General features: G+C 43.5%; 1 protein-coding gene across 4 annotated transcripts in view; it reads left to right on the forward strand.

Moving 5' to 3' along the window:
- Window positions 1-13,507, forward strand: part of LOC110529278 (choline/ethanolamine transporter flvcr2b) — a 52,557-nt gene that overhangs the window by 1,635 nt on the left and 37,415 nt on the right. For 2 of the 4 annotated variants that reach the window (XM_036984602.2, XM_036984601.2), the window contains exon 2: window positions 5,099-5,240. The exons of the other annotated variants lie outside the window; for them this stretch is intronic. In XM_036984602.2, coding sequence (XP_036840497.1) covers window positions 5,099-5,240 — 142 coding nt within the window. The remainder of the gene's footprint in view (window positions 1-5,098; window positions 5,241-13,507) is intronic. 4 annotated transcript variants of the gene reach the window in all.

The following is a 13,507-nucleotide window of genomic DNA, read 5'->3' on the forward strand; positions in this document are numbered from 1 at the left end:
ACTCTCGAGCCACTACTTGCCTATATTGGTCAGTTGGTCATCTCTCATCCTCGGCCCTCAAAGGTGGAAGGTCAATGTCATCACATATAGTGTCTTCAGAGCGTATTCACACCTTTTCCACATTTTGTTGTGTTACAGCTTGAATTGAAAATTGATTAAATTGAGACGCTGTGTTACTGGTTTACACACACTAACCCCATAATGTCAAAGTGGAATTGTTTTTAGAAATGTTTACAAATGAATAACAAATTAAAAGCTGAAACGTTTTGAGTGAATAAGTATTCAACCCTTTGGTTATGACAAGCCTAAATAAATTCAGAGTAAAAATGTGCTTAACAAGTCCCATAATAAGTTGCATGGACTCACTCTGTGTACAATAATAGTGTTTTAATATGATTTTTGTAATGACTACCTCATCTCAGTACCCCACACAAAATGATATGTAAGGTCCCTCAGTCCAGCAGTGAATTTCAAACACAGATTCAACCACAAAGACCAGGGAGGTTTTCCAATGCCTAGCGAAGGGCGCATATTGGTAGATGGGTAAAAATACAAAAGCAGAAATTATATATCCCTTCGAGCATAGTGAATATATATTTTTTTTATATATATATATTTTAACCCCTTTTTCTCCTCAACTTCATGGTAAATGTAATAGTCTGGTGGCCATTTGATTAATTGTTCATCAGTCTCATGGCTTGAGGGTAGAAGCTGTTAAGGAGCCTTTTGGTCCTAGACTTGGTGCCCCGGTACCGCTTGCCATGCGGTAGTAGAGAATATACACTGCTCAAAAAAAATAAAGGGAACACTTAAACAAACAACACAATGTAACTCCAAGTCAATCACACTTCTGTGAAATCAAACTGTCCACTTAGGAAGCAACACTGGTTGACAATAAATTTCACATGCTGTTGTGCAAATGAAATAGACAACAGGTGGAAATTATAGGCAATTAGCAAGACACCCCCAATAAAGGAGTGGTTCTGCAGGTGGTGACCACAGACCACTTCTCAGTTCCTAGGCTTCCTGACTGATGTTTTGGTCACTTTTGAATGCTGGCGGTGCTTTCACTCTAGTGGTAGCATGAGACGGAGTCTACAACCCACACAAGTGGCTTAGGTAGTGCAGCTCATCCAGGATGGCACATCAATGCGAGCTGTGGCAAGAAGGTTTGCTGTGTCTGTCAGCGTAGTGTCCAGAGCATGGAGGCGCTACCAGGAGATAGGCCAGTACATCAGGAGATGTGGAGGAGGCCGTAAGAGGGCAACAACCCAGCAGCAGGACCACTACCTCAGCCTTTGTGCAAGGAGGAGCAGGAGGAGCACTGCCAGAGCCCTGCAAAATGACCTCCAGCAGGCCACAAATGTGCCTGCTCAAACGGTCAGAAACAAACTCCATGAGGGTGGTATGAGGGCCCGACGTCCACAGGTGGGGGTTGTGCTTACAGCCCAACACCGTGCAGGACGTTTGGCATTTGCCAGAGAACACCAAGATTGGCAAATTCGCCACTGGCGCCCTGTGATCTTCACAGATGAAAGCAGGTTCACACTGAGCACATGTGACAGACGTGACAGAGTCTGGAGACACCGTGGAGAACGTTCTGCTGCCTGCAACATCCTCCAGCATGACCGGTTTGGCGGTGGGTCAGTCATGGTGTGGGGTGGCATTTCTTTGGGGGGCCGCACAGCCCTCCATGTGCTCGCCAGAGGTAGCCTGACTACCATTAGGTACTGAGATGAGATCCTCAGACCCCTTGTGAGACCATATGCTGGTGCGGTTGGCCCTGGGTTCCTCCTAATGCAAGACAATGCTAGACCTCATGTGGCTGGAGTGTCAGCAGTTTCTGCAAGAGGAAGGCATTGATGCTATGGACTGGCCCGCCCGTTCCCCAGACCTGAATCCAATTGAGCACATCTGGGACATCATGTCTCGCTCCATCCACCAACGCCACATTGCACCACAGACTGTCCAGGAGTTGGCGGATGCTTTAGTCCAGGTCTGGGAGGAGATCCCTCAGGAGACCATCCGCCACCTCATCAGGAGCATGCCCAGGTGTTGTAGGGAGGTCATGCAGGCACGTGGAGGCCACACACACTACTGAGCCTCATTTGGACTTGTTTTAAGGACATTACATCAAAGTTGGATCAGCCTGTTGTGTGGTTTTCCACATTAATTTTGAGTGTGACTCCAAATCCAGACCTCCATGGGTTGATAAATTTGATTTCCATTGATCATTGTTGTGTGATTTTGTTGTCAGCACATTCAACTATGTAAAGAAAAAAGTATTTAATAAGAATATTTAATTCATTCAGATCTAGGATGTGTTATTTTAGTGTTCCCTTTATTTTCTTGAGCAGTGTAGTATAGAGGTCCTAGATGGAAGGAAGTTTGGCTCCAGTGATGTACTGGGCCGTTCGCACTACCCTCTGTAGCGCCTTACGGTCAGATGCTGAGAAGTTGCCATACTAGGCGGTGTTGCAACCGGTCAGGATGATCTCGATGGTGCAGCTGTAGAACTTTTTTAGGATCTTGGGACCCATGCCAAATCTTTTCATTCTCCTGAGGGGGAAAAGTTTTTGTCGTGCCCTCTTCACGACTGTCTTGGTATGTTTGGACCATGATAGTTTGTTGGTGATGTGGACACCAAGGAACTTGAAACTCTCGACCCACTCCACTACAGCCCTGTCGATGTTAATGGGGGACTGTTCGGCCCGTCTCCACCATCCCACTCATCTTGCCCATCCTCTGGTTGCTCGACTATCCTGCCGGCTCCACAGGAGTGCTGGGAATAACCCCAGTGGGTCAAAGTAGATTCCCGTGTTTCAGACATAATGCACCACCAACACACATCCCAGGGATGTGTTTTGTCCCCCACTCCTGTACATCTTGTACACTAATAGGTTGTACTAGTTCCCATCCGGACAGACACCTCGTTAAGTTCGCTGATGACACTGCCTTGATCAGCCTGTTGCATGATGACGAGGAACATCATGGCCCGGTCCTAGATGACTTTGTAGAGTGGTGTGACGAATCACACTTGGTCCTCAATACCAACAAGACTAAAGAGATGTGCATAGACTTCAGGAAGTGTACAACACCTACCTCTCCAACATCTATCAGAGGTCAGAACAGAGATTTGTAGTGGAATGCAAATATCTGGGTGTCCTCTTGGACAATAAGCTTCAGTGGAGTAAATGTACAGACCTGATCTACAAAAAGAGCCAACAGAGACTGTACTTTCTCAAAAAGCTGGGATCTTTTAATGTTGACTGTACAAATCTTTTTATTTCAGTATTTGAACTTGCTGTGTTGTTTATTGGTTTGGCAATGCCACTTTCAGCCAGACAAGCATGCTGAGAAGGATTATCACCACTGCGAGCACGGTAAATGTGACTCCGGCTGCGTTTCACTTTTGACCAATCACATCAGATCTTTTGACATCAGATTTTTTTTTTCTGAGCTCATTCATCTGATCGGTCAAAATACCAATTTAGTGAAAAATATATCAGAATTGGGCTGTCTATCTAAATGCAGCATTAGTATCCCTGGCAGTCTGCTACTCTAGTTGACATATTCCTGTTTTCTCTGAAGCCTCCGGTCCTTGAGGCTGGGCAGGTGTTTCTCTGTAGCCTCAGGTCTGTGAGGCTGGGCAGGTGTTTCTCTGTAGCCTCCGGTCTGTGAGGCTGGGCAGGTGTTTCTCTGAAGCCTCCAGTCCTTGAGGCTGGGCAGGTGTTTCTCTGTAGCCTCCGGTCCGTGAGGCTGGGCAGGTGTTTCTCTGAAGCCTCCGGTCTGTGAGGCTGGGTAGGTGTTTCTCTGAAGCCTCCGGTCTGTGAGGCTGGGTTGTTGTTTCTCTGAAGCCTCCGGTCTGTGAGGCTGGGCAGGTGTTTCTCTGAAGCCTCCGGTCTGTGAGGCTGGGCAGGTGTTTCTCTGTAGCCTCAGGTCTGTGAGGCTGGGCAGGTGTTTCTCTGTAGCCTCAGGTCTGTGAGGCTGGGCAGGTGTTTCTCTGAAGCCTCCAGTCCTTGAGGCTGGGCAGGTGTTTCTCTGAAGCCTCCAGTCCTTGAGGCTGGGCAGGTGTTTCTCTGTAGCCTCCGGTCCGTGAGGCTGGGCAGGTGTTTCTCTGAAGCCTCCGGTCTGTGAGGCTGGGTAGGTGTTTCTCTGAAGCCTCCGGTCTGTGAGGCTGGGTAGGTGTTTCTCTGTAGCCTCCGGTCCTTGAGGCTGGGCAGGTGTTTCTCTGAAGCCTCCGGTTCGTGAGGCTGGGTAGGTGTTTCTCTGAAGCCTCCGGTCTGTGAGGCTGGGCAGGTGTTTCTCTGAAGCCTCCGGTCTGTGAGGCTGGGCAGGTGTTTCTCTGAAGCCTCCGGTCCGTGAGGCTGGGCAGGTGTTCCCATTTTGATGTCACTATAACACTTACAGTATAGTAGTTCCTGTATGGCCCATGGTCTGTTATGGTCTTATTACACAAGATGCAACATGGCTTCCTCAGTCAACTGGCTGTTCAATATTTCCACTTATATCACTTAGTGTGGACTGGCCACTCACTCAGAGCCTGGTTCCTCTTTTCTTCTTGGGAGTTTTTCTTAGCCACCATGCTTCTTCTAGGGAGTTTTTCCTAGCCTCCATGCTTCTTCTAGGGAGTTTTTCCTAGCCACCATGCTTCTTCTAGGGAGTTTTTCCTAGCCTCCATGCTTCTTCTAGGGAGTTTTTCTTAGCCTCCATGCTTCTTCTAGGGAGTTTTTCCTAGCCTTCATGCTTCTTCTAGGGAGTTTTTCTTAGCCACCATGCTTCTTCTAGGGAGTTTTTCCTAGCCACCATGCTTCTACCTCTGCATTGCTTGTGTTTTGGGTTTCAGGCCGGGTTTCTGTATAAGCACTTTGTCTCATCGGCTGATGTAAAAATGGCTTTTATAAATACATTTTGATTTTATCACTGGGACCTCTGAAGAGATGGCCCAACATGCACTGCCTGTCAGCCAGTTTGAGACAGGTTCAATTTGTACTACAATGAATGAATGAATGCCCTCTGTTTACAACAGCCTCTCTGTCTCCCAACATGCATCTCCAATAAGTGTGGTTGTTGTTATGCTGTGTTTCTTCTCTTCCAGTTGGGTATAGCCATTGGGTTCCTGGTCCCTCCCATCCTGGTGCCTAACGTTGAGGACATGGATCAGCTGGCCTATCACATCAGTATCATGTTCTACATCACAGCAGGAGTTGCTACACTGCTCTTCCTACTGGTCGTCATAGGTAACATGTTTATATTTATAGTATAACAACAAACATCACATCATCAAACTCTTACTAATGCGTATATAACCCCTTGACCTTTTTAAAAAACATTTTGTTGTGTTAAAGTGGGATTAAAATGGATTGAAATTCTAACTTAAAAAAAAAAAAACATGTATTTTAACGTTCAGAGTCAATACATGGTAGAATCACCTGCGATTGATTACAGCTATGAGTATTTCTGGGTACGTCCCTTAAGATATTTTCACACCTGGATTGTACAATATTTGCAGAATATTCTTTTTTAAATTCTTCAATCTCTGTCAGGTTGGTTATTGATCATAGCTGACAGCCATTTTCAAGTTTTATCATGAATTTTCAAGCCAATGTAAGTCAACATAGTAACTGGGCCCCTCAGGAACATTCACTGTCGTCTTGGTAAGAAACTCCACTGTAGATTTGTCCTTGTGTTCTAGGTAATTGTTCTGCTGAAAGGTGAATTCATCTCCCAGGGTTTGTTGGAAAGCAGGCTGAACCATGTTTTCCTCTAGGATTTTGTCCTGTGCTTAGCTCTATTCTGTTTATTTTTATCCTAAAAAACTCCCTAGTCCTTGCCAATGACAAGTATACCCATAACATGATGCTGCCATCAATATTCTTCAAAATATGAAGAGGGGTACTCACTGATGTGTTGTATTTGCCCCAAACATAACGCTTTGTATTCAGGATATAAAGTTAATTTCTTTGCCACATTTTTTTCTTCTCAGTTGTACTTTAGTGCCGTTTTGCAAACAGGAAGCATGCTTTGGAATATTTTTTATTCTGTGGAGACTTCCTTCTTTTCACTCTGTCATTTAGGTTCGTATTTTGGAGTAACTACAATGTTGATGATCCATCCTCAGTTTTCTCATATCACAGCCATTACACTCTGGAACTGTTTTAAAGTCACTATTGGCCTCATGGTGAAATCCCTGAGAGGTTTCCTTACCTCTCCAGCAACTTGAGTTAGGAAGAGCTAGGGCTCTTACTGTGACCATAATAACTCTGACATCAATGCTAATGTAATGGAAAATCTAATCAAACACCTCATGAGAGCCCATGAGCTCATGTTACACAACATTTCTATAGGCTATGCAATGGAGTGAGAACAGAGTGATGGCCTCTATTAAAAAGAGGAGGATCCCATCAGCTTTCTATAGCCTACTATATATATTTCTCAACTTCCCTAATATTAAGCACATTGCTTCTCTTTACAACAGGAGTATAGCCTAGCTGGCTGGCATGAAAATTAACCGCAGGGAAAGTGTCCTCCGTTTGCTATTCAAGTGCTTATGGTTGACGTGTATTTTCTTTATCTTGGCCCTGTTCTGACAGATGCATTGGGGGGGGGGGGGGGGGGTACTACTGACAAACAGATCAGTACAAACAACCTGGTCTATGTAAAAGGCCCATGAGAAGGGGAGAAGGGGAGGCACTAATAGAATATGAAACAACCTGGTCTATGTAAAAGGCCCATGAGAAGGGGAGAAGGGGAGGCACTAACAGAATATGAAACAACCTGGTCTATGTAAAAGGCCCATGAGAAGGGGAGAAGGGGAGGCACTAACAGAATATGACTTCCATCTAAACTGGAGGAGGAAACTTTTGTCTTAACTTTTAAGTGGCACAACAGGATAAAGAGTGAATATGAGCTGTGCGCACTCACGGGGATATGGCCGATGTTGTTCGCTCAATTAAGTTGAACATTTTTTTTTTTATAACTAAAAGACAGATTAGATATTAGTCTTTTCATTGTCTTCTCTTTAAGTCATGCTTTAGCAGCCTATTTTGAATGATTTTATTTATTTATATATTTGTTATGTCACATAAACTGAACTTAGGTCGAACTATTAGAATTTTAGACACCAGGAAATTACGGAGCGATTTCTGCATCTATAAATGTAGATGGTCCGTAACAGTGGCTTGTTCTGTTATAACATCCACCCGGCACAGCCAGGAGAGGACTGGCCACCCCACATAGCCTGGTTCCTCTCTAGGTTTCTTCCTAGGTTTTGGCCTTTTCTAGGGAGTTTTTCCTAGCCATCGTGCTTCTACACCTGCATTGCTTGCTGTTTGGGGTTTTAGGCTGGGTTTCTGTACAGCACTTTGAGATATCAGCTGATGTACGAAGGGCTTTATAAATAAATTTGATTTGATTTGGCTTGTGGACAAAACGTGGAAGCCAGGAGATGCTAAATGTGTTTATGTTAATTAACGGTCAATTACCGTGAGACCGTCAGTTATTTGCTTGACCATCACCGGCTGACAAAATGTAATGACCGCCACAGCTCTAGGAAGGACACCTGTATCTCTGTAGTGACTGGGTGTAATGATACACCATCCGCAGTGTAATTAATAACTTCACCATGATCAAAGGGATATTCAATGTCTTCTTTAAAAAAACAACAACATTTTATCCATCTACCAATAGGTGCCCTTCTTTGCGATGGTAACGTCCCTTGTCTTTGTGGTTGAATCAGTTTTTTTTTTTCCGAAATTCACTGCTTGACTGAGGGATCTTACAATTATCTGTATGTGTGGGGGTACAGAGATGAGGTAGTCATTCATAAATCATGTTAAACATTCTTATTTCGTACAGAGTGAGTCCAACCTTATGCCTAGTCCTGAACTTGTTTAAGTTTACCATAACCAAAGGGTTAAATACTTATTGACTCAATTAAAAAAAATAAATGAATCTGTACAATTTTCTAAAAACATAATTCCACTTTGACACTATGGGGGTAATGTGTGAGGCCAGTGACACACAGAAGTCTCAATTGAATCCATTTTTTAATTCAGGCTGTAACACAACAAAACATGGGGTAAAGTCTAGTGGTGTGGAGACCTTCTGAAAGCACTGCACAACCTGCATTTATTTATATATATATATATATATATTTATTAATTAGCGTTCGGATTTCTATCTCTGTTTATTACATGTTCATAGCACTGACCAGTGTGTGCAACATGATGGAGGTTTAGTGTGTCACTTTAGCTGACGAGGAAGTAATGTTTAGCCTGTGAGTGATTTCTGTTCTGTTTAGCCTGGTGAGTGATTTCTGTTCTGTTTAGCCTGTGAGTGATTTCTGTTCTGTTTAGCCTGTGAGTGATTTCTGTTTAGCCTGTGAGTGATTTCTGTTTAGCCTGTGAGTGATTTCTGTTTAGCCTGTGAGTGATTTCTGTTCTGTTTAGCCTGTGAGTGATTTCTGTTTAGCCTGTGAGTGATTTCTGTTTAGCCTGTGAGTGATTTCTGTTCTGTTTAGCCTGTGAGTGATTTCTGTTTAGCCTGTGAGTGATTTCTGTTTAGCCTGTGAGTGATTTCTGTTTAGCCTGTGAGTGATTTCTGTTTAGCCTGTGAGTGATTTCCGTTTAGCCTGTGAGTGATTTCTGTTCTGTTTAGCCTGGTGAGTGATTTCTGTTCTGTTTAGCCTGTGAGTGATTTCCGTTTAGCCTGTGAGTGATTTCTGTTCTGTTTAGCCTGGTGAGTGATTTCTGTTCTGTTTAGCCTGTGAGTGATTTCTGTTCTGTTTAGCCTGGTGAGTGATTTCTGTTCTGTTTAGCCTGGTGAGTGATTTCTGTTCTGTTTAGCCTGGTGAGTGATTTCTGTTCTGTTTAGCCTGGTGAGTGATTTCTGTTCTGTTTAGCCTGGTGAGTGATTTCTGTTCTGTTTAGCCTGGTGAGTGATTTCTGTTCTGTTTAGCCTGGTGAGTGATTTCTGTTCTGTTTAGCCTGGTGAGTGATTTCTGTTCTGTTTAGCCTGGTGAGTGATTTCTGACTGTGTGACCTGAAGTGAATTTTGGGTTATTCAATTATATTATTAAATGTTTGCATGTTAGTCTCTTTGGATGAATGCGTCTTCTAAATTACATTTCAAATTATTCAGGCTTCTGTTGTTCTTCTTTTTTCTTGCTCATACATCCCCTTCTGAAGCATCTGGCCTGTATGTCAGGTATGTAAAGTGTGTGTGTGTTGGGTTTGTAGTGTGTGTGTGTGTGTGTGTGTGTGTGTGTGTTGGGTTTGTTGTGTGTGTGTGTGTGTGTTGGGTTTGTAGTGTGTGTGTTGGGTTTGTAGTGTGTGTGTGTGTTGGGTTTGTAGTGTGTGTGTGTGTTGGGTTTGTAGTGTGTGTGTGTGTTGGGTTTGTAGTGTGTGTGTGTGTGTGTTGGGTTTGTAGTGTGTGTGTGTGTTGGGTTTGTAGTGTGTGTGTGTGTTGGGTTTGTGTGTGTGTGTGTGTGTGTGTTGGGTTTGTAGTGTGTGTGTGTTGGGTTTGTAGTGTGTGTGTGTGTTGGCGCATAGGTACGCCTGTCCACTTGGGATGTAATTTAGGACACTCAGGCTTTTACTATGAACATACGAAACATTGACAAAGAGAGAATTGGTAGACTTGACTTTATAGTTCCAGAACTTTCCCTCCAGAGGAGATTGTAGAATGTCTGATGTCTGTCGTTGTGAGAACATGGCTGAAAAGAGGTACTTGTTTAGATACTTTGTTTTATCATTCTATAAACGGTAAACGCCTCAATACAGTTTTGGACAACACATCGATTTTATTAAGTGTGCTTCCTGACTTTGAAAAGTTAGAGGAGCGCTCTGAGTGGGAGAAGGGCTGCGTTCTGTAGGAAGTGACCCGTTCCTACAGACAGGAAATGTGTCAGCACAAAGACACCCCTCTCTTCGTCTCTGTCTGTGTCTGTTTCTCTCTCTCTCCCCACTCTCTCTCCACTCTGTCTTTGTCTCTCTCTCTCCCCACTCTCTCTTTGTCTCTCTCTCTCTCCCCCACTCTCTCTTTGTGTGTCTCTTTGTCTCTCTCTCTCTCCCCACTCTCTTTGTCTCTCTCTCTCCCCACTCTCTCTTTGTGTCTCTCTCTCTCTCTCTCTCTCTCTCTCTCCACTCTTTGTCTCTCTCTCTCTCTCCACTCTTTGTCTCTCTCTCTCTATCTCTCTCTCTCTCTCTCTCTCCCACTCTCTCTTTGTCTCTGTCTCTCCTCTCTCTCTCCCCACTCTCTCTTTCTTTCTGTCTCTCGTCTGTCTGTATTTCTGTGTCTCCCCCTGCTTTCTGTTTATCCCATACCCTCTGTTTTGTTTCTCATAACAGGCACAGACACGCAAAGCAGATGTTTTTGCCAATGGCCAAGGAGGAACTGTTTCAGCACTGAAACAGGCTGGTTTAACTGATTTATTGCTGACACGTGTAGGAGTGGCCGCAGGGAGCCGTGTCATCAGGGTGTGACATACAAGTCACCCGATCAGAGGGCCCGGTCACGAGTTGTAGAGCGAAACACAACGGATAAAAACACCATTGTCTTTTTCGCTGGTGGGGAGTGCTTATTATGCTCATTGTGAAAAACAAAAGGATATTTGTAATGACATTCTCTAGTTATACTGTAGTGAGGTTAACACCATTCTCTAGTTGTACTGTAGTTAGGTTAACACCATTCTCTAGTAGTACTGTAGTTAGGTTAACACCATTCTCTAGTTATACTGTAGTTAGGTTAACACCATTCTCTAGTTGTACTGTAGTGAGGTTAACACCATTCTCTAGTTATACTGTAGTGAGGTTAACACCATTCTCTATTAGTACTGTAGTGAGGTTAACACCATTCTCTATTAGTACTGTAGTGAGGTTAACACCATTCTCTAGTTGTACTGTAGTGAGGTTAACACCATTATCTAGTAGTACTGTAGTGAGGTTAACACCATTCTCTAGTTGTACTGTAGTGAGGTTAACACCATTCTCTAGTTATACTGTAGTGAGGTTAACACCATTATCTAGTAGTACTGTAGTGAGGTTAACACCATTCTCTAGTAGTACTGTAGTGAGGTTAACACCATTCTCTAGTTGTACTGTAGTGAGGTTAACACCATTATCTAGTAGTACTGTAGTGAGGTTAACACCATTCTCTAGTAGTACTGTAGTGAGGTTAACACCATTCTCTAGTTGTACTGTAGTGAGGTTAACACCATTATCTAGTAGTACTGTAGTGAGGTTAACACCATTCTCTAGTAGTACTGTAGGTAGGTTAACACCATTCTCTAGTTGTACTGTAGGTAGGTTAACACCATTCTCTAGTAGTACTGTAGGTAGGTTAACACCATTCTCTAGTTGTACTGTAGTTAGGTTAACGCCATTCTCTAGTTGTACTGTAGTTAGGTTAACACCATTCTCTAGTAGTACTGTAGTTAGGTTAACACCGTTCTCTAGTAGTACTGTAGTTAGGTTAACACCGTTCTCTAGTTGTACTGTAGTTAGGTTAACACCGTTCTCTAGTTGTACTGTAGTGAGGTTAAACCTACAGGTATCTAGTTAGTGCAGCCTAATTAAGGCTCTTCTGCCCTTGTGTCATTCTTGTTTTGCTCTACCTACAGATGTAGGATCTTAATTTGATCACCCTGTTGCAGGAGAACTTTCCTGCAATGCAGTGTGTATTTGAGGTTTGGAAAGGATTCTGAAGTAGGGCTATACGATTCAGACAAAATATCGAATTGCAATTGGTTTTGGTCAGATACTGCGATTTTCAAACACTTTTCAAACACTCAAACGTGACTGACATTTTTTTTCACGGTGCAATTATTGGTTGACATATAGCTGAAATACAGTACCAGTCAAAAGTTAGGACGCACCTACTCATTCCAGGGTTTGTCTTTATTTTTACTATTTTCTACATCGTAGAATAATAGTGAAGACATCAAATCTATGAAAAAACACATATGGAATCATGTACTAACCAAAAAAGTGTAAAACAAATAAAAATATATTTTACATTTGAGATTCTTCAAAGTAGCCACCCTTTGCCTTGATGACAGCTTTGTACACTCTTGCCATTTTTCTCAACCAGCTTCATGAGGTAGTCACCTGGAATGCATTTCAATTAACAGGTGTGCCTTGTTAAAAGTGAATTTGTTGAATTTCTTTCCTTCTTAATGCAATTGAGCCTATCAGTTGTGTTGAGACAAGGTAGGGGGGTATACAGAAGATAGCCCTATTTGGTAAAAGACCATGTCCATATTATGGCAAGAACAGCTCAAATGAGAAAAGAGATACAACAGTCCATCATTACTTTAAGACATGAAGGTCAGTCAATCCGGAATATGTCAAGAACTTTGAAAGTTTCTTCAAGTGCAGTCGCAAAAACCATCAAGAGCTGTGATGAAACTGGCTCTCATGAGGACCGCCACAGGAAAGGAAGACCCAGAGTTACCTCTGCTGCAGAGGATAAGTTCATTAGAGTTACCAGCCTCAGAAATTGCAGCCCAAATAAATGCTTCACAGAGTTCAAGTAACAGACACATCTCAACATCAACTGTTTAGAGGAGACTGCGTGAATCAGGCCGTTATGATTGAATTGCTGCAAAGAAACCACTATAAAAGGAAACCAATAAGAAGAAGAGACTTGCTTGGGCCAAGAAACACGAGCAATGGACATTAGACCGGTGGAAATGTGTCCTTTTGGTCCGAGTCCAAATTTGAGATTTTGGGTTCCAACTGCCATGTCTTTGTGACGCAGAGTAGGTGAACGGATGATCTCTGCATGTGTGGTTCCCACTGTGATGCTTGGAGGAGGAGGTGTGATGGCGTGGGGGTGCTTTGCTGGTGACACTGGGATTTATTTAGAATTCAAGGCACACTTAACCAGCATTGTTACCACCGCATTCTGCCATCCCATCTGGTTTGTGCTTAGTCCCACTATCATTTGTTATTGTACATGACAATGATCCAAGAAGGAGAGTCTTGAAGTGCTGCATCAGATGACCTGGCCTCCACAATCACCCGACCTCAACCGACATGTGATGGTTTGGGATGAGTTGGAACGCAGAATGAAGGAAAAGCAACCAACAAGTCCTCAACATATGTGGGAACTCCTTCAAGACTGTTGGAAAAGCATTCCAGGTGAAGCTGGTTGAGAGGATGCCAAGAGTGTGCAAAGCTGTCAAGGCAAAGGGTTGCTACATTGAAGAATCTGAAATATGGCTAGGGCCTTGGCTCTGAGTGTACTGTAGCTGAGGGTGCCAGTTCAGTGAGCACATTGTAGTTGACAGGACTTAGCAAAGAGTGCAATCCTGCTTGTCAAGACACCCCAGGGAATATTGTAGTTTAGAGATAATAACAAAGTACTCTGCACACAAACAAAGACATCTGCAGCACCCCCCCTGCCTTGACTCCTGGCTGAGAACCTGCTCTCCCAAGAGAATGTCAGCTGTAAGCTCTTGGCTGAGAACCTGCTCTCTCAGGAGAATGGCAGCTGGAAGCTCCTG

Source organism: Oncorhynchus mykiss, chromosome 8 (genome assembly GCF_057628025.1).
Source record: "Oncorhynchus mykiss isolate SJ-2025 chromosome 8, ASM5762802v1, whole genome shotgun sequence".
Lineage (NCBI taxonomy): Eukaryota > Metazoa > Chordata > Actinopteri > Salmoniformes > Salmonidae > Oncorhynchus > Oncorhynchus mykiss.